At 49.4% G+C, this 26,547-nt stretch overlaps 9 protein-coding genes across 9 annotated transcripts; 7 read left to right on the plus strand and 2 right to left on the minus strand.

The window, feature by feature from the left end:
- Positions 1 to 1,474: 1,474 nt before the first annotated feature.
- VFPPC_08163 (protein transport protein Sec24) lies at positions 1,475 to 4,496 on the plus strand (the record flags this gene model as incomplete). Its single annotated transcript, XM_018286916.1, has 3 exons — positions 1,475 to 2,083; positions 2,159 to 4,375; positions 4,485 to 4,496. The coding sequence occupies 3 exons, from the start codon at positions 1,475 to 1,477 to the stop codon at positions 4,494 to 4,496; spliced, it is 2,838 nt and encodes a 945-aa protein (XP_018143715.1).
- Positions 4,497 to 8,551: 4,055 nt separating this feature from the next.
- VFPPC_08164 (mitogen-activated protein kinase) lies at positions 8,552 to 9,975 on the plus strand (the record flags this gene model as incomplete). Its single annotated transcript, XM_018286917.1, has 4 exons — positions 8,552 to 8,664; positions 8,744 to 8,939; positions 9,028 to 9,409; positions 9,599 to 9,975. 4 exons carry the CDS (start codon positions 8,552 to 8,554, stop codon positions 9,973 to 9,975), a joined length of 1,068 nt encoding a protein of 355 aa, XP_018143716.1.
- A 799-nt stretch (positions 9,976 to 10,774) lies between these two features.
- On the plus strand, positions 10,775 to 11,041 carry VFPPC_17843 (hypothetical protein; the record flags this gene model as incomplete). Its single annotated transcript, XM_022429520.1, has 1 exon — positions 10,775 to 11,041. One exon carries the CDS (start codon positions 10,775 to 10,777, stop codon positions 11,039 to 11,041), a length of 267 nt encoding a protein of 88 aa, XP_022285426.1.
- Positions 11,042 to 12,921: 1,880 nt separating this feature from the next.
- On the minus strand, positions 12,922 to 13,970 carry VFPPC_08167 (uroporphyrinogen-III synthase; the record flags this gene model as incomplete). Its single annotated transcript, XM_018286919.2, has 2 exons — positions 12,922 to 13,544; positions 13,640 to 13,970. The coding sequence occupies 2 exons, from the start codon at positions 13,968 to 13,970 to the stop codon at positions 12,922 to 12,924; spliced, it is 954 nt and encodes a 317-aa protein (XP_018143718.2).
- Positions 13,971 to 14,762: 792 nt separating this feature from the next.
- Positions 14,763 to 15,191, plus strand: VFPPC_08168 (augmenter of liver regeneration; the record flags this gene model as incomplete). The annotated part of the gene is made up of 1 exon (XM_018286920.1): positions 14,763 to 15,191. One exon carries the CDS (start codon positions 14,763 to 14,765, stop codon positions 15,189 to 15,191), a length of 429 nt encoding a protein of 142 aa, XP_018143719.1.
- Positions 15,192 to 16,131: 940 nt separating this feature from the next.
- On the plus strand, positions 16,132 to 18,150 carry VFPPC_08169 (pyruvate decarboxylase; the record flags this gene model as incomplete). The annotated part of the gene is made up of 4 exons (XM_018286921.1): positions 16,132 to 16,318; positions 16,490 to 17,196; positions 17,258 to 17,784; positions 17,850 to 18,150. The coding sequence occupies 4 exons, from the start codon at positions 16,132 to 16,134 to the stop codon at positions 18,148 to 18,150; spliced, it is 1,722 nt and encodes a 573-aa protein (XP_018143720.1).
- Positions 18,151 to 19,214: 1,064 nt separating this feature from the next.
- On the plus strand, positions 19,215 to 20,054 carry VFPPC_08170 (THUMP domain-containing protein; the record flags this gene model as incomplete). The annotated part of the gene is made up of 3 exons (XM_018286922.2): positions 19,215 to 19,667; positions 19,751 to 19,891; positions 19,965 to 20,054. The coding sequence occupies 3 exons, from the start codon at positions 19,215 to 19,217 to the stop codon at positions 20,052 to 20,054; spliced, it is 684 nt and encodes a 227-aa protein (XP_018143721.2).
- A 2,100-nt stretch (positions 20,055 to 22,154) lies between these two features.
- Positions 22,155 to 23,576, plus strand: VFPPC_14352 (hypothetical protein; the record flags this gene model as incomplete). The annotated part of the gene is made up of 1 exon (XM_018292121.1): positions 22,155 to 23,576. One exon carries the CDS (start codon positions 22,155 to 22,157, stop codon positions 23,574 to 23,576), a length of 1,422 nt encoding a protein of 473 aa, XP_018143722.1.
- Positions 23,577 to 23,748: 172 nt separating this feature from the next.
- Positions 23,749 to 25,676, minus strand: VFPPC_14353 (SGT1 domain-containing protein; the record flags this gene model as incomplete). Its single annotated transcript, XM_018292122.1, has 2 exons — positions 23,749 to 25,358; positions 25,445 to 25,676. 2 exons carry the CDS (start codon positions 25,674 to 25,676, stop codon positions 23,749 to 23,751), a joined length of 1,842 nt encoding a protein of 613 aa, XP_018143723.1.
- Positions 25,677 to 26,547: the final 871 nt, after the last annotated feature.

Here is a 26,547-nt window from a genome sequence, read left to right on the forward strand (position 1 = left end):
TCCAGGAGGAGACGCTGTGGGGTCAGGGGTCAACATTGAGCATTGATTGAACATTGATTCTTTTTTCGCCTCAAGTGGTCAACGTTACCTGAGCGTCGAGCTACCTACAGTATGGTGGGAGGTCAAATACATTCAACCAAGTAAATCGGACGGTATCGCATACTTACCTAGGTAAGTAGGCTGGATGAAGTCTGGTAGCTGTCTAGCATGCATCTCTGAGCAAGAAACACCAGTCCAGTTGAGATATAAATTCAACACTACATGTGCAACCTAGGGCGTGGTCTGCCTCCAGTCATCCTGCGGAGCTTCCCTAGATCTTCTACGATAACATGTATGACTTGTCATTGTATTAATGGAGTCCCTTAACGGTAGATGGCGAATAGAAGCTCATATCCAATGACAGAGATGGCTTTTCTTTGCTCTTACTCCAGACGCATTATGGGTGTTGTTATCCCCGACTTGGTGGGCAACAGTCAAGTATCCAAAAACACCATTCTAGTTTACAAGAAGCAAGGACAGTTCGATCTGATGTCATCTCAGCCAAGCGCTTAAGTACAAGGTACCAGACTCATTCAGCATTGTCTGTCCCAACATGCCCATATATCCTCCAGTCAGGCACTGAACAACCCCGCCATGGAAGTACTGTGTACCGATACCTGACATATGCTCCGGCAACGCAGGTGATGACCGGACGTCAGGAGTCTGGTGACTTCCCGCCGGCGAAAGTAGCCACCTGGCCGTCTTCTAGTTGTTCGCTGTGACCTAGACGTCCATTTGATAGTCAATTCTAATCTCAGGACGGGCTGCCTGGTCTCAATTGATGTCAACTGGTCAACTTGAGTTGGCCCGGCCGCCCAGTGTCGGGACCGGGAAGAGGACAGCTCTGCCAGAACTGTCTCCATGGCAGCTTGGTTGGTGGCCCACATGCCTGGCAGCCAACAGATACCTGGCTGGTCAAGTCCACATGTGCAGCCTGAGCCCTGGACAAATTGGCTCCCCCTCGCTCACCCTTGACCAGACTGGCCTCAAGCTCGCTGTTTGCATATGTCGTCAACTGGTGCAAGTCTTCCCTGGACAACCCTGAACCTCCACTGTGCTGCCTGTAAGCCGAACCCCGACAGCCCGTGCCGCTCCTCCAGTCCAGCACAGTCTCTCACACCGCGTACTCGACCAGACCAGACAGTATTGACCAGATTGACGTCTTCCAACGCATTGATCGCAACGTCCCACACCAACTCCAAACCTCCACTTCCTACTTATCGTGTCCTCTGCCCGGACGATCTCATCTCAAACGTGCGTTCAAACGACAATTCGGCCTCAGCTGCACCTGTGACTGCGCCGACGTTTCCTCCAGAGCCTGCCATAGGCTCTTTTTGTTCTCCGGGTCTCAATCTCCCATTGCGCTACTCCCCCACCTATCCCTCTGTGGCATCTGAGGCCATCATCAATTCTCCTTCGCATACCGCCTCTCGACATGTCCGCTCCTCCCAACGAGGGCTACGGCCAGTACCCTGGGCAACCCGAGCAGCTTGAGCAGCCTGCCCAGGGCGGCTTCGCACCACAAGATGCCGCCGCCGCGGCACCATCGAAGAAAAAGAAGAGAGGATACGCCGCCCAGGCATTCGAGGTCGGTTCTGGAGCCAATGCTGCTGTAGGAGGTCAAATGCAAGGTGGCGGACAGCAGTACGGAATGCCTGCCACACAGCAACCTGCCGCATATGGAAGCTATCCGCAAGCTGATCCTCAACAGCAAGTGTCTGGTCCTGGCTACCAGTACTCGCAAGCCCCCGTACAACCTCACCAACCAGCTTCATATGGAGCTTATCCGGCCCCTGATCAAAGCTATACCAACGTTGCCCCTCAAAGCGCTGGTTCGGGAGTAGCTGGTATCACGCAGGGTATGGGTGGTATGCAACTTGGCGGACAGCCTCCCCAACAGTATCAACAGCCAGCCCAAACTGGCGCACCACAACCAGCCCGAGTTGGTCCGCTCAACCAGCTATATCCTACGGACCTAATGAACAATCCATTCTCAGTTTCTGAACTAGACTTGCCGCCACCTCCGATTGTTTTACCACCTAACGTAAGTCAAACAACCACTGTTAACACACTAAAACTCCACGCGATCCATTGCTCACCACATTGTCATATGCTCTAGTCGAGTGTGACGCCTTCTCCTGACGCCAATTGCTCGCCACGTTATATTCGGTCGACGCTCAATGCTGTTCCGACGACCAATTCGCTGCTCAAGAAATCCAAGCTTCCTTTTGCGCTGGTTATCCAGCCATACGGCGCCCTTCATGATGACGAGGACCAAATTCCCATTATCCAAGACCAGGTCATCGCACGTTGTCGCCGCTGCCGAACCTATATCAATCCTTTCGTGACATTCCTGGACCATGGGCACCGATGGAGATGCAACATGTGTAATCTGAGCAACGATGTTCCACAAGCATTTGATTGGGATGCTGCCGCTCAACAGACAGTAGACCGAATGCAGCGCCACGAGCTGAATCACTCCGTCGTGGAGTTTGTTGCGCCACAAGAATACATGGTTCGACCTCCGCAGCCATTGGTTTACCTCTTCGTGTTTGATGTCAGCTATGCCGCAATTTCGAACGGCATGTTGGCCACGAGTGCCCGCACGATCCTCGATAGCCTCAGTAGGATCCCCAACGCTGATAGGCGTACCCGGCTTGGATTCCTGGCTGTGGATACTAGCTTGCACTACTTTTCCATTCCGAAAGATGAAGACGAGAATGGCGAGACCAACATGCTTGTTGTTAGCGACTTGGAAGAGCCTTTTCTCCCTGTACCTCACGACCTACTCGTGTCTCTCACTGAAAGCCGTCAGAGCATCGAGAAATTTTTGCAAAAGCTGCCGGACATGTTTCAGAATAACCATAGTAATGGCTCTTGTATGGGCTCGGCACTCAGGGCTGGCCACAAGCTTATTTCCGCGCTTGGTGGGAAAATCGTCGTAATGACAGCCTCGTTACCCAACATTGGTGATGGCAAACTGGACATGAGGGAAGACAAAAAACTTCTCGGGACATCTAGGGAAGGCAGTCTCCTGCAGACTGCAAATAGCTTCTATAAGAGCTTTGCGGTTGAATGCTCAAAGAACCAGGTTTCCATTGACATGTTTCTCTTCTCTTCGCAGTACCAAGATGTTGCATCGCTCAGCAACCTCCCACGATACACTGGCGGACAGACATGGTTCTACCCGGGCTGGCATGCGTCGCGTCCGGAGGACGCATTGAAATTCGCGTCTGAATTTAGCGACTATTTGTCATCGGAAATAGGTCTTGAAGCCGTTCTTCGTGTCCGCGCCACAACTGGCCTTCGCATGAATGCGTTTTACGGCAATTTTTTCAACCGCAGTTCAGACCTTTGTGCCTTTCCGGCATTCCCACGCGATCAGTGTTATGTCGTTGAGGTAGCCATTGACGAGAACTTGAACAAAAACTTTGTCTGCCTTCAAGCTGCGGTACTTCACACGACCTGCAATGGGGAACGCAGGATCCGCGTGCTTACCCTGTCTCTGCCGACCACCACAAACCTCTCTGATGTGTATGCGTCCGCCGACCAGTGTGCCATCACCGCCTACTTCAGTCACAAGGCTGTAGAGCGGACTCTGGACAGCGGACTGGAGGCAGCAAGAGATGCTTTACAAGCCAAGCTCACCGAGGTGCTCCAGACGTTTAAGAAGGAACTCGCGGGTGGCAGCATGGGCGGAGGGGGTCTGCAGTTCCCTGCGAACCTGCGTGGCTTGCCTGTCTTGTTTCTCGGCCTCATCAAGAACGTGGGATTACGGAAATCCACGCAGATTCCATCTGACATCCGTTCTGCTGCGCTCTGTCTCCTCTCCACATTGCCCGTGCCACTGTTGATGCGCTACATTTACCCCAGAATGTACTCTCTGCATGACATGCCTGACAATGCAGGCATGCCAGATGAAGAAACCGGCCAAATTGTTTTGCCACCTGCTATAAACCTGTCATCGGAGCGGCTTGTCCCATATGGACTGTACTTGATTGACGACGGACAGACCCAGTTCCTTTGGGTTGGACGCGAGGCTATACCCCAGCTCATTGCGGATGTTTTTGGAGTTGATGATCGAACACAAGTACAAGTTGGCAAGGGCCGGGTTCCTGAACTGGAAAATGACTTCAACGAGCGCGTGAGGGCGGTAATTCAAAAGAGCAAAGATCACAAGTCACTTGGAGTCGGAAGCATTACTGTTCCTCACCTATACGTAGTCAGGGAGGATGGCGAACCTAGCTTGAAGCTTTGGGCGCAAACACTACTTGTGGAGGATCGGGCAGATCAAGGAGTCAGTGCGGCTCAATGGCTTGGAGTGCTAAGAGAGAAGGTAAGTACGGCAGTATTACTTGGATTGCTGGAGACAGGCTATTGTCCACTGCAATGATCCTACATAATTTTTTGACATCGGAATGGGACAATCTGCTAACTAGAAACAGGTTGTTCAATAATGGAGCCACCACAGACTCAGCGTTTGATATAAGGAGAGCCTATCCTTTGTTGCTAAATTTGGCAAGTCCAAGCAAGAGCATTGTAAAGAGATGCCGGGCGGGTGTCAGATCTTGAAGCGAGCATGTGGCAAATCAAAGAAAGTGATGTAATGCAACGAGCAATACGATGAAAATAGGACGAGGGAAGGGGCCATATTGATGGTGATGGTGATGGTGATGTTGATGGTGCTTTAGGAGCAATGGCCTGGGACACATCGGGCCGCGTCCTGATGATTTTGAGGTTCAGTGAGCAATAGACTTAGGCAAAGTATTTTCGATACCAACGGAGAGAAAAAGCCTTGTTGGGCCGTGTCTGATGAAAGGTTGACATTGATATGAAGTTACTCGGTTCAGGGTTTTCGGGGTTTGCGTTCCAAGCAACGAGACTCAAGGCAAACGTACAACACCACGTTACAGGCTCTTCCCGAAATCGAGGAATCCTGTATACCCCATCAGGCACCGGTGAGACAACATTATAAGCATATAGGCGAGCCTATATCGTAAGCATTAGCCACAAGAGGTCTATTCTGCAAATCTGTGCCCCGTAGCATCACCGGCCAGGAACTTCGAACGATAGGCCAACTTTTGCATCCAAACAAAAACTAACAAGGCAAGAAAATGAAATCGTGAGACAGGATGCCATGGCCGGCAGACGGATCGCGGTGTGTGTACCTCATTTTCCGAAATTACTGAGCGACCAGACCGCAAGCAGACTGGAGCTTGTATCTTGGCGCTTCAACAACCTCAAGGCTACAGCAGTCTTTTTGGTTGGCTATACAGAGTACCCCGTACAGAGTAGATTCCATCAACAGATGCCCGTGCCCCAGCCCATGGCATGTGGACATCCAGTCAACAGATTGTGACATTGGAGACATGGGGGACAGCAAGTGTGCTTCCACTTGAGTGTTCTGCATATGGCACATTGTGTCTCTGGTGCCTGGACAAGTCATTGGTGGGTGATCACATCTTGTTAGCCGCCGGGTGGGACTGTCTCGGGAAGTGGTTGTGTCATCTTGAATGTTCACTGGATGAAATGGTCCTAGTCTGAAAGGTTCTCGAGGTTGGACTGGCTGACGTCTGGTTGGTTGGAGCTTTTCTTGTGGTGTGTAAGTTTGAGAGGCAGCACCAAGCTCTTGAAAGGTTGCTGGTTGGGGTCGACGTTTTTGTGATATCTGATGCGGATTCTCTTCTTATGAGATACATATGCCGTCTGGTGCCGTCACGGACAAAGTAGTTCATTGGTTCTTCACACTAACGCACATTCCGATTAGCTGTCACGACTGAGCTGATCAGCTGCCTTTTCTCTCAATCCGAGCTCGGGCATATTATGCTTAGCTACCTTCTCTTGCAACTTATTTAGAGTCTCCTGCGCTCTGACCAGAATCGGGTGTGCCCAGGATTGGACATTTGATGGCTCGAGTACCAGACTCCATAGAAGGACCTAATCGGTGTGCTGGACGTTTGGGTCTGCCATTCTCCATCATCCTTCTGACTCAATCGTAGCAGACATGGACGGCAGAACTACCAAACTCGATACTCGAGTCTGGGGACTGTAAAACGCTGCCAAGGTTTTGCGACAATGAACATTTTGTGCAGAGGTACTCCTGTCCACTGCTCCATGTTGTTCCTTTGGTCAACATGAAGGCTTTAGTGGACTGGTCGATGACAGGAAGGATTCATTACATTCATTACAAGATTTCGCCTTCATCCCACATCCAAGCTTCATGACCCCGTACGGAGAAGGAAAATGGGCTTGGCTTTTAGAGGGCCGTGACCTGGGCTGGACTCCGTACTTCTCAAGCAAGCCATGCCTCTAGCATTTGAATATGACCCTTGAGTCAGACATCTGGTGGTCTACTCCGTACTTTACCTGGGTATAGGTAGGGAGTATGGAGTAGAGAGTATCCTAGGTACTTAAGTACATTAGGTGCGGTACATACTCCGTACCATGAAGGAACATACCTGTACCAAGGTAGGTACATGTGTTTACCAGACCATGTTCCAGATTGGTTTGGGCGGGACGGGCCTGGCCTGGCCTGACCTGACCTCACCAGGGTCCTGCAAGTGTGTTGGAAACTGCCAAGTGCCTGTGGTTGAGGTCGGCCAGACTGGACCTGGATCCAAAAGACGAAAGACGTTTGACCCGTCTGGACTGGATGGGACTAGTCGAGTTCCCTTCTCACACGAGATAAGTCTCCATCTTCTAGGTAGCTTCCACCAGTTAGGAAAGATTGAGCCGGCAGTGCTACTCAGAACATTGAAAAAGCTGGAAGTTGGTTAAGTAAGAGCCACTAGATTCCACTAGTAGCCGTCTGGTGATGCACGCGTGCGACACGATGGCCCCTTGGCCACTTTTAGTTCGTTGGCGTCCGACGAATTGATGCCCGCTTGTGGCTCCAAACAAACCCCTGGTAGTCGAGGCTGGTCTGGTGGGACTTGCCAGGAGAATCAAATGCGACCAGGAACCAACAGTTCAAATGTTGACCAGACTGGCACCAGACCCCAGTGCCGCCAGACCTGAATCCGCCAGGTACTCGACTGACTTCCTGACTGACTGTCTCCTGTAGTCAACGTCACACCTTTCCATTTTGAGCAAGTACAAAAACACTGGACAGAAACAAACGACATCTAGAGCTTGATAAATAAAGTATGCTCGCAGGTAGACTTCTCTGGCGATTTTGTTACAAGACGTAGACGTAGCTCCCCTTTCTGCATTTTTTTTTGTTTGTTTTGTTTTTTATTTCGTCAAGTTACTATTCTTTTGTTTGAATGTGCTATACATACCTATGTATGTAGGTTGCACGCATAGTCACAGGCAACCACAGCCTTCCATTGTCCATGCCAGCAGCTTGTAATAATATCAATTGATCACATGTAGCCCGTGCTAGTAGTCTTGCTCCGTGAACTTTCTTAGATACCTACCTAGGTACCTACCTAGTAGGTATGTACCGTCCCTCGCCTGACTTGAAACCCATAAAGCTACATATATACACGCCGTGGATCCGCCCGATGCGTCAAGGTCGAGAAGCAGATGAGACCACTTGACCACTCGATACTTGATGAGAGGGGACAAGACAGGCCCCCGGCTGGCCAACAACCTGCATGATGTCTGGTGCGCATTTGATGTGCGCCCCTCACCTCGCCGGACCTAACAGTACATGTACCTGGACCAAACATGAACCAGTCTGAACATTGAGCAGACATGGAGAAAGCTGACCAGACCAAACCCCACCAAAAGCTGTCAACTGGTCTGGTCTGGGAATAGCAAAACTTTGAACGGTTCAAATGTTCAGACATTACCTGGTCCCTGCCATTATAACACCAGACCACCTGAGCGCCTGTTGTTGTTCACTGCCCTGTGCTCGTCTCAACCAGATTACATGTATCGTCTTGACCTTGCTGCTTGTTTGTGATTTCAAATCGCCATCACTTGCAAACCTCCTCCGAAGTCGACAGTCTACTCTCTCTCCCTTCATCTCTCTTCTTCTTCCTGAGTGCTAGAGCGCCGTCACCTTACACAAGCTCTTGGTCGAGACTTTTCCGACCCTCTGCCAACCCTCCAGTCTCTCTCTCTCTCCTAGTACCTACCTACCTACCTAGGTAGGTAGGGACCCAAGTACCACCAGACTTCATCAACACGACTGGAGGCCCGAGCGGGGGTGGTACCTTGAATTCAGCCTCGCAAATTTCAGGGTGCGACCGTCGTTTTCGAACTGAACAATCGCTCACTCCGGCGAACATTTACCGTTCCTCTCTTGCATTCTTCCAAAAGTTGGCGCTTCGTTCTCTCTTCAAATTGTATTGCTTCGTCGCCGCAACTATTTATTTCTAGCCATCGCAGCAGACAACCCGCCAACAACAAAGCGACCAGACCAGACCAGACACTTGACCCTTGACCCTTGACCTTCTCGGTGCTCGACAACTCCCCCTCACCTCACTCACCCTTTCTCTACCCCGCCAACACCAAACATTTGAACTGATTCAACAGCCGCGAGGGCTGTCCTGTCGAGAGCATCATGTCTCGCTCGAACCCCCCGAATGCGGGAGGCTCCCGTAAGATCTCCTTTAATGTCAGTGAGCAATACGACATTCAAGACGTCGTGGGCGAAGGTGCATATGGAGTTGTTTGGTGAGTCTATTCGCAGAGCCACGAGGAAAGATCCTATCCTCTACCCAAGGTAGTTGCTTACAGGAGAGTCACGCTACAGTTCCGCAGTGCACAAACCGTCTGGGCAGAAAGTTGCCATCAAGAAGATCACACCGTTCGACCACTCTATGTTTTGTCTCCGAACCTTGCGAGAAATGAAGCTGTTGCGCTATTTCAACCACGAAAACATCATCTCTATCCTTGACATCCAGAAACCCCGTGGCTATGACACATTCAATGAGGTTTATCTCATTCAGGTGAGTTTTGCCCACGTTTGATCACCTTTGCAAGGTGACACATCTGTCCATCGCAAGCATCGTGCTGAGCCAGATTGCCACACCGTAGGAATTGATGGAGACCGACATGCACAGGGTCATACGCACACAGGATCTCTCAGACGACCACTGCCAATATTTCATCTACCAGACCTTACGCGCGTTAAAAGCCATGCATTCAGCAAACGTCTTACATCGAGATTTGAAGCCATCCAACCTCCTCCTGAACGCAAACTGTGACCTTAAAGTCTGTGATTTTGGTCTCGCTCGATCGGCTGCGTCTCAAGAAGATAATTCCGGTTTCATGACCGAATATGTTGCCACACGATGGTACCGTGCCCCAGAGATTATGTTGACGTTCAAAGAATATACCAAGGCTATCGACGTCTGGTCTGTGGGCTGCATTTTGGCCGAGATGCTCAGTGGGAAACCATTGTTCCCGGGTAAAGATTGTATGTCGCGCATGTTCTTTTTTGTTGTGGCCTCACCCCTTTTTGTTCCTCTCTTTTTTTCCAACTATTCAATCGTTGGGCGAGGTTTAAAGCAGGCCTTGGCCTGCATTACCGTGTGCCAAGCACCAAGTTCTCTAAGCACGGCGGTCGCTAGGTTATCATGATGCTGACAGGCATGCTTTGTTACAGACCACCACCAGTTGACGCTGATTCTCGATGTTCTTGGCACACCAACCATGGAGGACTACTATGGCATCAAGTCGCGACGTGCTAGAGAATATATTCGCTCTTTGCCATTCAAAAAGAAGGTGCCATTCAGGACTCTCTTTCCAAAAACCTCCGACTTGGCACTAGACTTGCTTGAGAAACTACTGGCTTTTAATCCCGTCAAACGCATTACTGTTGAGGAGGCTCTAAAGCATCCCTATCTGGAACCATATCACGACCCAGAAGACGAGCCGACCGCGCCTCCAATCCCCGAGGAATTTTTCGACTTTGACAAGCACAAGGATACTCTAAGCAAAGAACAGCTGAAGCAACTCATTTATCAAGAAATCATGAGGTAATCTGGCGTTACTACAGAACAAGTACCATGACACGCGACAGTGAATAAGATACAAGGGTTTATTGGGTATAATGGGCTGTGAAATCTTGGTGCAGCATTTATGCCAATCATCAGACTGTGTCAACGCAGGAGAGCAATGTCAGGATAGTTGATAGATCTGAGGGGGGGTTAAAAACCAAATAACGGAACAAATAATAGTCCTGTATCGGCTTCCATGGACTGACACAAGTCTCAGATCGAATCATGTAGCCCAGACCTGAATTATGCGCATCGACACTACAATGTGTTACCAGGTTGAGCGGAGGTCAAATGGTGGTAATGTGATATTTTAGCAAGCAGCCCACGAATCATTCAGCAAATGAGTTAGCAAATCTTGTTGGTGCTCTCATTACGTCCGCATTAGCTGTCCCTCAGTGACCAACGCAATACAGTGATGCCGCAAAGGGATGATAACCACGTAGACGAAGGTTGTAGCCAAGAATTGGAAAATAGAGAAGAATGCTTGCTTGATTGTGCCTGAATGGGAAGTGCTTGTTTCCAAATTGTCGTTTGTATTACCACAACCAATTTTCAAATGGTCGACGAGCATGTGCTATCTCCCTCTATGCAACGCCATTGTAAATCATGTTTGGAAATCGTAACCTTGCCTAGCAAGGGCTCTTTGGGCATTGATTCAACAAATATGCTTCGCAGCCGCATTCTGAGTGCAGTGCGCGCTTTCAGTTTCTGGGCCGTGCGGAAGTGAGAACAGTCTGGTCAACAAGGAACATTAAAATTGCTGACGCCTGGCAAACTGGAAGATGCCAACTGAGGGGCCTTGTTACCCCGTCATGCCGAGTATTAAACTGACTCCTGAAACCTCGGGCAACTATCTTTCCGCAAGGTCGATTGTATTGGCCGTTCCGTCGCGAATCGATATCCATCATTCTCCATTCTTCGCGACACGATTGAACATTTGCGTTCAAGAACTAGAGCACTTTCAGTTCCATCCCGTACGGATCCTCTCTGTCTTCTTTCTCTGCTCTCTCTGGCCCTGGACTGTGTACCCGGTGTATTTTGTTCCCTGATTTGCACACCTCCAGCTCACGGCTTGAAGCTTCAATGTTTTGTTTCGTGCGGGCCAGGCGGGCGGAGGTGGGTGCATGTGCATCCGCATTGTGCATGTGGGCTGGCGGGCGGTTCAATGTCTGGTTCCTGCTTAGCCCGTCTATCTACCGACACGAAGTCGATACGCAAGCTTCTTAGCATAAGAACTTGACACCTAGGTCCATGTCCATGTTGGCTGCCCAGACCAGACACTTCCAGTCTGGTCAGGTCTGGTCCGGTATGATATAATCATCTCCACAGTAGCTCCCTTCAACCACCTACGTGGTCTGTCTAGTTTCTTTGAAATCGTCCCCCAAACCTAAAACGGCATTATATTCGACGGTGATTTTCTTCAGTGCTGAAGACAATTCTGAAGCAAACAACTATCCTTGCACACACGGTCCATCGCACAGCACCACAACCAGACAGTCTTTTCCCCCCCGCCATCCCCGCCCGCGCCGCGCTAGGTCTTTAGACAGGATGTGGACGGGGTTGATACGACGATTTTCGACCGAAGACACAAGGCTGGGAAGCGAAACAGAAAACGACGAGCAACACGACAAGGACGGCGTCAATGGCGTCTTCACTCCGACTGCACGGCGGGCCTTTACTGCCAGTCCATTCCGTCCCCCGCCGCTGGAGCCTCTCATCCTACATGGTTATCGAGACAGTACCCAAGCCGCAGCCCGGTTGCTGACCAGCGCCATAGCCGAGGAGATTCGAACCATGATACCAGAGAGGCTACGCATTGTCGAGGAATGGCATTTGATCTACAGCCTTGAGCAGGATGGAGCTAGTTTGTCTACTCTGTATCAGAAGTGCCGGCATTACGAAGGTCGCAGGGTTGGATTCGTACTTGTAGTGAAGGATCAAGAAGGCGGGGTGAGTCAGTGTTCCCGTCGTGCCCAACCTGCGCGGCGGTTTCTTAACATTTCTCTCCTATGTCAATGCCTTGTCAGCGATACAAGAATACCGAAGACTATGAGGGCTAACAGCGTGCCGTGACTGGACAAAACTATGCAGACATTCGGAGCATATCTTTCAGAGTATCCTCGTCCATCACCTTCATACTTCGGAAACGGTGAATGCTTTCTGTGGAGGGCCTCGATCCTTGCCTCTCTCCCCTTGCCTCCATCAGCCGACACCACAAACCTTACCCGCAGCACGACCCTTGCGCCAGCATCATTATCAGGGAGTGGAACTTCCACTCCATCAGAGTCCATTCGGTTCAAAGCGTTTCCTTATAGTGGACTAAACGATTGCTATATAAACTGCGAAACAGGATATCTCTCTGTTGGTTCCGGGGGCGGCCACTATGGATTATGGCTGGACGACTCTCTGGATATTGGTCACAGCTCCCAATGCGAGACATTTGGCAATGAACCTCTGAGTGATGCAGGGGAAAAGTTTGGTGTCTGGGGTGTTGAACTATGGGTTCTTGGTGTATAGTGCCAATTTTGGATGTCGTTTTAGCATGTTTTGCCTTTGTTTTTTTTTTTTTTACAAACAGATCTTTCTCCTTTGGGCTGGATATACATGGGCGGTAGCAAAGAACACACCTCACTCCGTAGCTGCGAGGGGAAGTCTTTTTTCATGAGAATATTGAAGCTAAACCGGCGTCGACGGCAGGGCATCGTTTAAGGAAGAGGGGAGGTAAAAAACACACCTCGGTATCATGCGTTCGAAACGCACGCCTTCTGGAGAGGACAAGGATGATGATATCTGTGCCCAGCTCGGGCCATAGCATTATGTATCATTAGAGTTGTAGTATTCTAAACACAACAACATTATAATGTCTGGAATTAGAAAAGTCCTTCTACCAGTTTTCTGTAGCCCGCAAAGGGCAAACAGGCCATGGGCTTCAGATATGGCGCATTGTAAATTTCACAATACCATCCAAGATCCCATCCGGGCTAGGTGAATCAGCACAAACATCCGGCTCAAAACCGAATTGGTCCATCAAATGTGCTCTTGTTGTTGGGCCAATTGTGGCAATATAACTCTTGCCATCCCTGCGTTGCAAGTCGACTTTGTCACCATGCTGGTTAAGAAGGCCCAGCCCTCGGAGCATGTCAGCGCACCCAGTAGGTGAGAATACAACTATCCAGCGCTCAGGTTCGTGCCTAGTCTCATAGAGTATCTCCTCAAAGTCTCGAGGAAATGATTCCATCACACCAGTACCGTAGACTATCTCCTCATCGACCAGGATTCGTCGGTCGTGCGCCAAACTTTGGTCCATCAAAGTTTTAGGTATGATGTCACGGCGTTGCTCGCCAACAAGGAATAGAAGAGGAGGCAGGGCCTCGCGGTCAGAATACCAGCCGTGGTAATGCTCCAGAATATAGGCTGCTAGAGCCTCGCCATTGCCAGTGTGCTCACCAAATATCTGTAGTGGCGGCTCTGCTTGGATAGCTCTCAATGCGCGGGTCGTGGCGGGCCCAACACTGTATATTGGCACATTCTGAAGACAATTTACAGCATCTCCTACATGAGTGGCATTTCTCATTAGCACCAGAATCATGAGTTACGGGGAGCGCAAATGGAGCAGTGAGGTAAGGAAAAGGGATAAATGACGATACCTTTCTCACAATTAGCCACTTTAGCAAATGCCTCCACGGCCCGCTGAGATGTAAATATCATCCCGCCGTACTTGCGGCCTGGTTCATTGCTGATCTGGTTCAATTCAAGTAATGACCTTACTCGCTGCATTGCGCCATTATCAAACCGATGTAGTAAAACAGGGACAAAGCGAGGGTCAAAGCTTCGATCGAGCGGTTCATTCAAGTGTTCTTGTCCTGCTAAAATCTCCTCATATGCATCACTTGGAGTTGACTTTGTCTTGAGAAGCAGTACAGGCACTTTTCTCGGCGCGATATGAGCAGCCGAGGCTCCTAGTGATTGCGCTGCCATGCTGAAAGGAGTTTGAATAGCGATAAGTCGTGAGATGCTCCTTCTTTTTCTTCTTCTTTTTCGGCTTCTTCTGAAGAGCTATAGCCAATGGTATGTAATTTTTTCATTGCCCATTGCCTCAGTAGAGCCCGTGGGTTATCTCGAAGATAGCGGTCGGATGAAGCCGTCTCTGGCTAATATTTGGTACCAGTTGACATGTTAGCACTTGAGTGGCTCACTACAAACAAGCTGCGATTAGCTTATCGATAAGATGCCTCCAGAGAATGGTCCCCATTAGCAGAGAGGTCTGGTCAAGTATGTGCATCAGCCAACCAACCTTGGTGGCCAACAACAGCACAGGCAGTTTTGCAGTTCAGCGGGTCTGGCATGAACTGCGCAGCCTCTCCAAACACCACGAGGCTGACAAATACGTCACTTCACCAGCAAAATTATCCACCTTCACCTACCTCAGTGTCGCCATATATGCCGTGTCATAGTTGAAAGCAACCGATAAACGATTGGCGATCTTCCAAATCATCATCTGACTGCGCAAGGGTCCGGGGGTCCGTTTGGCCATGGACAACGCACGGGATAGAGATCCTGCCACGCCAATCCTCACACAAACAGATGGTGACCATCAACCTAAGAAGCTGCCCAAGGGTATTGTCTTGGGCAAGGACGGAAAACCGTGAGTAAATTTGGATTAATTTCCGGTCTTTCCCCCCACAAAAGGCGAAACTACAACGGACACCGGGTTGGCCTGACATTCGTCCCAGTTGTCGAAGCTGCACATCATTTGCTGCATGGGCGGCCATGACGAAGGAAAATACGAAGCAAAAAACGTCAACCAGTAAGGACACTCCATCGATTGTCGATGGAACAAGTCTAGCCAATTCCCGGTCAGATTGTCCTCCAGATGTAGAAGCTTTGGGACGTGGTACTTGGACACTTCTCCATTCTATTGCAGCGTCATACCCCGAGTCGCCATCAAAGTCACAACAGTCAGACCTTTTGAGCTTTGTCAAGCTCTTTTCCAAGCTTTACCCATGTTGGGTATGTGCTGAAGATTTCACAACATACATGGGACGGGAGGTACCCCGAGTCGGGAGTCGCGATGAGTTTGGCAAATGGCTATGTGGTGCTCACAACGACGTCAACCGAAAATTGGGCAAGCCGCAATTCGACTGTTCGCGATGGCAGGAGCGTTGGCGTACAGGCTGGAATGATGGACGATGCGATTGAGAGGCACCAGGACCTCAGGGTAACATATATGATGTTGAAGACTTGGTGTTTGTTTTGCCGGCACTGCTATCGCACTTAGTCAAGGGCAATGGCAACAACAACAGGTGATTGAGGCAGGTCGTTGGCGTGTTCGAACAACGAGCCCGTGGCTCTCTTGTTTCAGGAACATGTGTACACATTTTGTACTATATTCAGGCTATGGAAGGCGCAAAGGTTAGCTTGACGGCAAGCACATAGATTTTGGTTTGCATTCTTCTCCCCTCCAGCATTTTATCGTACATAGAAAAACAACCCCAAACTCTCAACGGTTGGCATACTTGGCACGCATGACACTCGTGCTGGAAGCGAAGCTCCCTCTAATTTCTCTCGTTTACCCTGATGTTTGAATAGCCATTTCTACCATCCGCTAGGCGCTTTACCATGGGAAGGCGTAGCTTCCTGCTAGTGGCCAGACTGTTTTCAACCAAACTTCAGGTCCTCCAACATGGATTGACTCGCCAATGCCGGTGCACCCGGAGCTGTAGTGGGGCTCTCGCTGGGTTGACTGGGTCCCAGCACAACATCCAGACGACAAACAAGGGCGCTCTCACCATCAATTACATCACTGACTTTGATAGACGAGAATGAGGACACACCAAGAAGGCCGCCTTCGGACGGCCTGCCCCTTATCTCTTTATATCAGCATGACGACAGATTGAGAGGATACATGTGGGCATACCCTTATTGCCCCATTCCTCAGAAGAGGGATGTCACATCTCATTCTACCAACTGCTCTCCTCGACAATCCTGGAAGACTGTGCTCGTCTTCACCATTGCATTCTTATCAATCTAGCTACGCACCTAAATTCCTCCTGTGATTTACCCTCCAGGGCCAGCCACGGCGATTTCACCAAAGCTGCGAAAGCCGTGGCCTTCTCGGAAGGACACGGATGTCTAGATCATGACCGACCTACGCGTTCAAAGCCTCCGCAGTCCCATTGACGTCTCGGAGTATCTTTTTCGGCGGCTTTATGAAGTCGGCGTTCGTTCGGTGCATGGCGTCCCCGGTGACTATAACTTAGTTGCACTCGACTGTCTTCCAAAGTGTGGTCTAAGATGGGTTGGCAGTGTTAATGAGCTTAATGCTGGTGAGTAGGCCACTCGACCTCCGAGGCTTTCCTTGCATAAAATGGGCACCACTAGACAGACGTCCTCGGCTCAACATGTCCCACGGCATCTTCTTTGACCCGTCAAGTGCCTCTCACGGCTCAAAAACTCTAGGGGAATGGCAGAGAATTCTAACCTGGGAATTGTGACAGCATACGCTACGGATGGATATGCTCGCGTGAAGCAGATCGGTGCCCTCATCACCACATTCGGTGTAGGGGAATTATCTGCCATAAATGGCGTAGCTGGGGCCTTCTCCGAGCATATACCCGTTGTACATATTGTCGGATATCCGTCGACTCTCTCCCAACGAGATGGCATGCTTCTGCATCACACCCTCGGAAACGGAGACTTCAACGTTTTTGCCAACATGAGCGCGCAGATTTCATGCCAAGTTGCTAAGCTGAACAGTCCATCGGAAATTGCAGACCAAATCGACCATGTTTTGCGTGAGTGCTGGGTTCATTCCCGCCCAGTCTACATCACTCTTCCCACAGACATGGTCCAGGCCAAGGTCGAGGGGCATCGACTATGTAAACCAATTGATCTGTCTGAGCCGTGCAATGATCCAGAGAAGGAGGATTATGTTGTTGATGTCATCATGAAGTACCTCAATGCTGCCAAGCATCCACTGCTGCTCATCGACGCGTGTGCCATACGCCACCGTGTTCTTGCAGAGGTTCATGAGCTTGCCGAGAAGTCCAATCTGCCCATCTTTGTGACTCCGATGGGCAAGGGTGCCGTTAATGAGCAGCACCATAATTTTGGCGGTGTCTATGCCGGAAATGGCTCTCACCCACCCGAGGTGAAGGACATGGTGGAATCATCCGATCTCATTATATCTATCGGTGCGCTTAAGGTGTGTATTGTTCTTTTCCAGAAACCTGAAATCTGACAGCTCTTTAACACCCATTCTCTAGAGTGACTTCAACACGGCCGGTTTCTCTTACAGAACCTCACAACTCAACAGCATCGATCTTCACAGTGATCATTGTGTTGTCCGGTATTCCACATATCCCGGTGTGAGAATGAGGGGTGTCTTGCAAAAGATTGCAAGCCAAATTGATCCAAAAAAGCTCAGCGTCCGCGATACTCCAAGAGTTCGGAACGAGGTCAAGGAAAATCACGATACGTCGACGACAATCACTCAGTCATGGTTCTGGCCGCGTCTGGGTGAATTCCTGGCTGACCAGGATATCGTTATTACGGAAACGGGGACCGCAAACTTCGGTATTTGGGATACAAAATTCCCCGTTGGAGTCTCAGCATTGAGCCAGGTTTTATGGGGTAGTATTGGATGGTCAGTAGGCGCCTGTCAGGGAGCCGCACTTGCTGCCAGAGACATGGGCGTTGAAAGAAGGACTATTTTATTTGTGGGGGATGGTTCGTTTCAATTAACCGCTCAGGAGCTCAGCACCATGATTCGCCTTGGGCTTAATCCGATTATGTGAGTTTACTTACCCTCCAGATTAGGGAGACGATTACCAAAGCGCGGTGCTGACCTGTGTTAAGTTTCGTCATCTGCAACGAAGGCTTTACCATTGAACGATTCATCCATGGTATGGATGCTACCTACAACGATATTGCTAAATGGGATAACCAGGGTCTCGTTGATGTATTCGGAGGGAGCGGAAAGGCTCGAAAAGTTGCTGTCAGGACAAAGGACGAATTGAACAAATTGCTCGTTGATCCTACTTTTAAGGCGGCGGAGAAAATGCAGTTTGTCGAAGTACATATGCCCAAGAAGGATGCACCAAGAGCGCTGGTTATGACGGCCGAGGCCAGTGCCCAGACAAATGCAAAGAGACAATAGGGGCTTGTAATAAGAGTAGACGAGCTCGACCTAGGTACCTGGGTAGTTAAAGACGACTTCACTTATTTGTAGCCACGCTGACATGACACCCATAGTTTGTATCACATTGAATCCCCAACTGCCTTGGGAAGAGGAATCTCTGTTGGGTTGGCACCTGACTCCCTGTAACCACAACAGTACACTCACGTACCTCGCTGTGAACCAGTAAAAATTTCTTCTTAGACAAAGCATAGCAGTGGCCATACATATATGTTGACGCCGACAACAGTCAACTCTTGCAAAGAGCGAACTTGAAAGATGCTGCAATGAGGTGTCTGTCGTCCTCTTGTTTTTCCTACCTACCCTATACTGCTAGCGAGTACGCGGTTTTGTGGCGATAGATAAGTGGCACTCGGAGGACCCAAAGAAAAAAAAAGTTGTTCAAACTAAATATTGTAAAGTCGCGCCACAACACTGCAAGCCAAGATCAGAGAATGAGGAAATAAATTCGTGCCAGTTCAACCCATCTCACCAGTCGCAACGCCACCTCAGATCCCTCCCTACCTTTGCTCCGTGTGTCTTTCTGAAGTAAAATGAACTCTACATCACATAAACGCAAAGATGGCCCTCCGGCGGGCAGTAGCCAACCGAATCAGAAGAGAAGCAAGGTATGAGAGGCAGATATCGCTAGTCTCGAGGTCATGAGGGCGTCAGTCCCCATGAAATAGCCAATGCTGACCTAGGTTGGGTGGTACTTCTAGGGAGGCAGCTCTGGGAGGTGGAAGACTCCCCATCAGATGGCCAAGACCACCGAGAAAGTGGAATTAGGAACAACACTTGCCGTGGGAGATCAAGGCATTTGGGTAACGTATGCGAGGGGAATGAAATACAAGGCGATTAGAGAGTTCAAGGAATTGTGTATAGAGGTACGAGCCAGTTTTGATTTCGACGTATTGCCTCTTTCCCCGATCAACCTCTGACGGTCCTGTGCATCACCACCATGTCCTGGCCCTTTGCTCACTTCCATCCGCCTGTGATGGATTAAAGCTGATGAAACTAATCATGGACAAAAGTACGGCAAGACGATGTATGGCATTGATCTCCCAACAACAGACCAAGATAGTGCAGAAGTGGATGCCGATGCTGATATCGAGGCGTCCATTGAAGCTGAGCTGAGCGCCATGAAGTCAAAAGAGGCACCACACTCAAGGCAAACGTTCACACCCGTGTCGCTCAATATAGAATGTTTGTTTTTCATGAAAACGATGGACCCCATTCAACCTGGATTGTTGGCGAGGAAAATGTGCGAAGACGCGAGAGACTGCCAAGATCCGAGGCAGCGGAAGTGTAAGTATATCAACCGACTTACACCTGTGTTCGATATGGACAGGGCCACAGAGAGTGGTATCGTCAAAGTAGCACGTACTGTGCTAGCTCCTTGGTTCGACTTAACTCCGGAAGATACAGACGAGGCACACGAGGTCAAACAACATTGTCCATCAACACCATCGCCCTCATCAATCCCATATACGGTAAGTGCCAAGTATCAAGACCCAATTATTTTTTCTCGTGATGTTCTTTGCCGTTAACCAGAGCAACCATATCTTCATCCTCTTCACAGTATGCCATTAGACATAACATCCGCAATCATGTCACGTTCAAATCAGAAGAAGTCATCAAGAAGATTGCAGGTCTCATAAATGTCAAACACACTGTCAACCTCAGCAAGCCGGACAAGGTGATTCTAGTGGAAATATTCCAGGCATGTATTGTTCTTGTTTCATTTCTTACCCTGCCTCTCGTTCGACAGCTGCAGCTGACCTTGCACGGTGAAGCTCTTTTGTGGCATATCGGTGGTTGACGGAAAAGAATGGGAAACACTCAAGCGTTACAATATGAATGCACTCTATAGTATTGCCCCCTAGCGGAAGAAGCGGCGACCTAGAATGCCGCTTTTAGTTCAGTAAAGCAGTTGGCAATTTATGGACCATGAAATATAATTAGCACTTGGCGAAGGCGGAATTGTGTGTCGGCTAGAAGGGATATAAACATCTGTAACTTGCACGGAGGCAATACGACAGGCCTGAGCGAACATTTCATTGCCAAATTCGAGCCTTGGAGTAGCGCGACGGTGATATTGCTTCAATGGGCAGGCCCAAGACATAATAATTTATCGAACAGAAGAAGCAGATAACTAACTTAGTACTCGGGATAATGTACGGGCAGTTTCACAGCCCACTAACTCCAAGATTCTTTTTCTTGCTACAGCACACCAATTTCGATGAAAGGAATAGACAGGAGTCAGACCCACGGCGTAACAGAAGTACCTATCGGATTGAAACCTCAGCCTACGCAGTGGAGAGAACGAATTGAAGGGTGTGAAGGTCTATGAATGTACTCAATATGAATGACAGACATTGACATCATGCCAAACAGGTTCTTTCACCAACATGTGCCTTTGTTGATGTGTGTTGGTTAAAACGAGAGGAGAGAGAACACAATACATAGGCCCTTTGCTATTCGGTTAAAACCCCCTCCATTTGGGTCTGGTCTGGTGGGCCGCGGAATGTGGCCGTCAGCGTCTCGCTTAAAGCGACCAATGGCTTGACTGGTATCGACAAGATTCATCTCATTACAACTACCAGCTTACCGTTGCCCATCAGACTTTGTCTTTACAGATTCTCAGGTTCCCGCTCCAAGGACACGGCATTTGGGCGGGTATGTAATCGGTGTCACGCCAACAACCTTGGTGAGATCCGGGCTCGCTACGAGTAAGCCAATGATGACACCTCATGTTGTTGTGCCCAGCTTTACCGACATGCCATGTGGTAATGAATGACCCGGACCATTTCTTGAACTGGAGTCTGACAACAACAACCAAGAGGTGACGACTTGGAATCCTTGGCAGAACATTCGGATTTCACTCGTCCGGTGGGCAATAAGCCTGTTGGAGGGCTTTTTGTGGGCAAATTGCTTTCTACAGAGATATCTAGGGATGTGACCCTGGTGGGTTTCAATCCTGTTTGATCCATGCAATCTGGTCCTTTATATTTTTAACTGGTGAACTCTGCTGACTGTCTCATGAAACCACCAGAAAACTCCCCACCTGCTTGCTCCTGCTGGCTCTTGCTTCTGCCTTATGCCGTGGGAGAGTTGTGGTGTAGCGTACTTTGACTAGCAGACTCAACTTGTAAATGAGTGTTCTCACACTTCAAATGGCGGCGACGGTACAGAGACCTTGAAGGTTATCCCGGCCGGAAAAGAGCAACATGGCAACGAGGCTCCTGAGCAATTTAGACTCCAAGACGCAGCTGGAGATCGTGAAGAGTAAAGGGACATTGTGTGTGAACAAACACAAAGCGACCGTTTTTGTCTTATCAGCAAGTCCTGTATCTTTAACCCCTAGCGGCACACCTACTCAGAGGGGCGACGTATCGTTCAACTTGCCCAGCCGTACACCGACTCATGTACGCATAAGCAGGACAAGGAGGGAAAATATATTCATAATCAATTCCTCTCCTTGGCCACTTTTCCTGATCTCATTCATATCCGAGAAGGCTTGGCCGGCTGCGTCTTCCGTGCCAAATGACCCACAGAACGTCCCTGCTGGACTGACTCCCTCCCTCCTGGTTCAGCGAATCTATTGTCACTAGCACCCTTCATCAACACAACAAAAGACCACCAACAAGCAAGTTTTCGTATGAAATATCACAAAGAGACACAGGTTTGGCCTTCCGTTTCAGTACAGGGGGTTTGCTTTTGTTGGTCCAATATCTCACATACCCAAGCATCTACTGGCTTGATAAGCTACCATCAGGAGCATCCATGCAGCGGGTTCCGCTGTCTCTTTTGAGATGCACTGAGTGTTGAGGCTACTTGATGTAGGCTGTCATATCAATCCTCTTCCTTTACGCCCAACATCCCGGACAAAGTCACGACGTGGTACCACAGAGATCTTCGGACCGTGTTCCCAATCCCTCGCGTTACCTCACAGCTTCAAGATTATCAGCAGGAGTAGACGAGGAATGAACGAACTTCGGGCGGCCCTAGGCGTCGAAGCCGCCCGACAGCTAACTTTGCAACGCCTTGATTTGATTCCTCGAAACAGACTTCATGTACATTACATTGCGACGTCAAGTACCAATGAGCAACTAGTCTTGACACTTGTTCCATCCTCGTCGAAGCTCCTCCGCCTGGAGAATACATCACTTAAATCTGAAGCTGAGCTACTGCAGTGGCTATGTAACACCCGTCTCAATTTGCAGACGGTTGAAGAGCGGCGAACACCAAACGAAGCCGCTAAGCCTCCCCAAGACCATCATAAAAATGATAGGCTCTTTGAACATGGCTTGAAGTTTAAGAATACTTTACCAAGAGTCATGAAGCACGGACAGGCAAAATTTCCGAACCACGTTGCGTTTCTTTTAACAAAACGGCCGGATTCTTCCGTCATTTCGTCTCTTAGCAGGCCATTGTCAAAGGCGCAACGAAAGTGTGTCGACTTCCAGATCGGACAATTGATTCGAGAATTATCCGCGTACCAGTCACCGATCGAACAATTTGGAGTCGCTTCAGCTGTCTTGGAGTCTTGCAACATGCACCACAACACCGTCAAGGCCACAAAAGAACCTCACAATGAGACCGCAGATAGCAACGTATTCGCTTGTTGGTCCGATGCTTTTTACTTGCTACTCGAGTCTGTACTGAGAGACGCAGAGGACGTTACTCTGTCGCTGGAATATGAAAAAATTCGGCTCCATGCAAGCCGCTTCAGGCATATACTTGACGAGGTTACGGTGCCATGCTTGGTAATACTCGATGCAGGTGAAAACTCCAACACCTGTATCGTCTTACCCGGCAACTCAGGAGCACGGGACTTTCGAGGCTCCTTGCAACGACAAGACAAACCAAATGTTGAGTCAGAAAAGTCTCAAAATACAACCGTAGTATCATCTGCAACCAGCCAAACTGCTACCAAATTCGAGGACCCAGAAAGTACACTGAAAGCAGTACCAGCGACAAATGCTATCCAAGAGAGCCAAGATATACCCCAGGTTGTGGGGATTCAGGACTGGTATAACAGCGTCTTTGGGGATGTCTTGTTCACATCTGTGCTGACCAGGGATCACAACCCTGATGTCTGGGATGGGCTGATACATCAAAGTTGCGACATTGAGCCCAAAGCTGTAAAGCAGGCAATGCAATTGGCACACGATTTCCGGCATGCAAACGTGCGCCGACTATTGTACGATTGCTACCATTCGATTGCTAGTATAGTAACAGAATACTATCGAGTCGCGGTCGACGGTGATGACCGAGAACTTCCGGCCAGACGCAGGCTCATACAAGCAATAGCTAGGTTGGATGATTTGGATGACATAGGCAGAAAGATACATGCTCGCCCAAGCTTGGCTACTTCTGCCGCAAAGCGGCAAAGGCCAACCTAATTGATCGATTTGATCACTTGAAAGCACCGCAAATCTAAGCCTTGGCTAGGAAATTTTACGTTTGACATTCATTTGGGATGAAAATAATACCTTCTTGACCATGTATCCTCTTACAACAACTGCGCCGTTTGCTGACGCCATTGCCCATCTGAAGACGTGAGTTCGTGCGGACTCAGGCTTTCCGTACTACATCGTCATCGTCTCTCGGTAGCGTAAAGCCCATCATACCAAGGATATTACCCGTGGGTCCGGCCATTCCCGCCTGGCCCTTGAAGCTTTCCAATATATTTTGGGCCAGGTTATAGTCGATGTTTAATTCCTCCTCGTCGTCTTCAGCTGCTTCACTGGCTCTGACTTGCGGTTGTCCATTCTCCAGCTGATCTTTGTGTCGTTTATTGAGCTGCCTGTGCGTTTCTGGTTTCAAACTAAGAGCTCCATGCCGTCTAAGCTCAGTTTCCATTTGCGACGAAAGTTGTCGCAGGTCATCGGAAATTGGGCCAACATCCTCTGCTGTGAGTTGGCCTGGCGAGTCCGACTCAGAATGATTAGGATGTGCATCACTGGTTTTACCTTTCCCAGGTATTCCCATCATCTCCCGCATCATTTGGGCAAATGCCTCCTCATCAAAGCTGACTGCTTTATCCTCAAACTCACTGTCGTCATCGTCATCTTCGGAGTTTTCGACATCGTCACCCTCCATCCCCTCCGGGTCGACCCCGTCTAGGCCAGCTTTGTCATCATTCAGAAACGCATCGAACCGTGACACTATCTTTCTGAGGTCATTCTGGGCTTGCGAATCCCCAAAGTCCGGATCTCCGACCCTTGATGCATTTCTGCGCTTTCCATCTAATTCCCGTTCAAAATTTTGATAATTGATGTCCATCCAATCTTCGGGGTCATCACGCATGTGATTTGGCCAAGCCCCAATTTCGGCATCTGATGGTAACGTCGCATCGCCATCGTCAGCAAGGTCTTGCAGAAGGAGGGCCAGCTCTCGGACAACCCGATGTCTGCTTTTCTCTGCGTCTACAGAGAGCATCTCGTAACCACAAGTCAACTTCATGCCCATATCTCGTCGTGTCGGACTTGTCAGATCGGAGAGAGATGTTTCCGAAGCGTCCTTGATAAAAGCCTCCCATCTTAGAGGGGGTTCGAAATGTTGTGACTTGAGCTGTGCGAAAAGCACTTTGGTAAACTGAACACTGGTCGTGACAAAGTCTTTCGGGGGGAATGCCAGCGGCGCAGATGGTGAAGTGATTGACTTCAATGTGATGGCATCGCGTAGATAGAACATCTCAACAGCCAATGAGACAGATTTCGGAATTGCATGCAAAATAGAGGCGAGCCGTCTTGGGATCGTAACCAGAGAGTGATGCATAGATTGGTTTATGTGGTCGGGGTACTTTTCGAGCCGGTAGAAGGCTTCCGATTCAATCAGAGGAGAATTAACCAGAGCATTTGGCTTAGTTCTGATATAGTCAACTGCATTTCGCAAGGTAATGGTGGTGGGACTCCCAACTTGTAGCGCATCGGCCGCTGGTGATGGAGGTATGATGAATAGCTTGGAATCGTGAATCCATACCCGATTTTGGTCTGTTTCAGGAGTAATCCATTTGGGAAGCGTATTAGCGGCCTCAATGAGTAAAATCTCGCCGTCCGCATCCACGATTCGCACCCATAAGTCACGAAATGATTCCGTCAGTTGACGTAGCATGAAAACGATGAGCCATTCATCCTCAACAGCATCGCCATAGTCTGTTATTCCGTATAGATATGTCAAGCCTGCGATCACAAATCAGAAATCAGATATCAGAGCTTGGAAATTGTCTTGGGGACGATGAGATTCTTCCATGGTTGGGGGTGCTTACCCTGACTTGATTTTAGCTCAAGATTAAATCCATCCCTTTGCCAAATGTAATCATTAGTAAGGCTGTTGCACAGATTGATTGCAGCCTTTCGAAGTATTTCCAGCTGCTGAAGCTGGGTCTGGTTATTTGCCTGTTCCTTGACAAGAAATAAATAGTACTCGGCGCAGTTTTCTGCAATTTGGCCCCGGCCAGAGTTGAGATCTGGGAGGATAGGAGGGACTTGATCGTTCATGTTGTTTTACATAGTGCACAACATGTATGCTTCGTGAATCATCTGTCGTTTTCCAAGATGATTTGGAGAACTTTGGATATGGGCCGAATGCTCACGCCCAAGCTGGTTGCTGTGAGTGTGAAATTTGAGATGAAAATCAGTCAGGAAAAGGGTTTCTACGCCGCCGAAAATCGTCAAGCTCATGTACCCAATACTTGATTCGCCAAAGAATTCTGCAGCTCTCAAGACGATGGGGGCAATACTCTAGTCGCGGGAGCCGGTGCGTGATTGTAACGTCTGGTCAATCAAATATATCGTCAATGTTACGATACATGCAGGACGTTCTGTATTGAGTGCAGCGTCAACATGAACTTTGACTGACGCTACATGCAGGCACCTCGGTCGACTGGGCCTTGATCTGGATCAGGCTGGTTGCAGTGTGCATGTCCTGTGATGTTAGCCTTCAATGTTGGCGGCCAACTTGACATGGAAGTACCAGACATGTGGGCACTGGGACCGCACACTGTTGTCTGGTGTCCCAGTCCAGATGCCGGTGTCAACTGGTCCGGCTTTTTTTTCCCTGTCGATGTGCTTGTGGAGCCTGATCCGCCAGGGCCTGCCAAGTTGACTGGACCAGACCCTTCAATGTTCCATGTCAATATTTGAAGGTCGCGGAGCACATGTCTGGTACCTTTCGAGATTGAATGCACTTGCCAAGCCCCATCACGTCCCCGCGCCTCGACACGTATAGTCGCGTCACCCAGCAGCTGGTCGGCCACCACTGTTTCCATGATCCAACAGCCTCATATTCACAGGGCAAGATTCTCAGAGATGCCCTACAGCAGCCATCCCCAATGTCACCCTTGACAGTCGGTTCTTGGTACTGCAGGTT

The sequence above is a fragment of the Pochonia chlamydosporia genome, chromosome 4 (genome assembly GCF_001653235.2).
Source record: "Pochonia chlamydosporia 170 chromosome 4, whole genome shotgun sequence".
Lineage (NCBI taxonomy): Eukaryota > Fungi > Ascomycota > Sordariomycetes > Hypocreales > Clavicipitaceae > Pochonia > Pochonia chlamydosporia.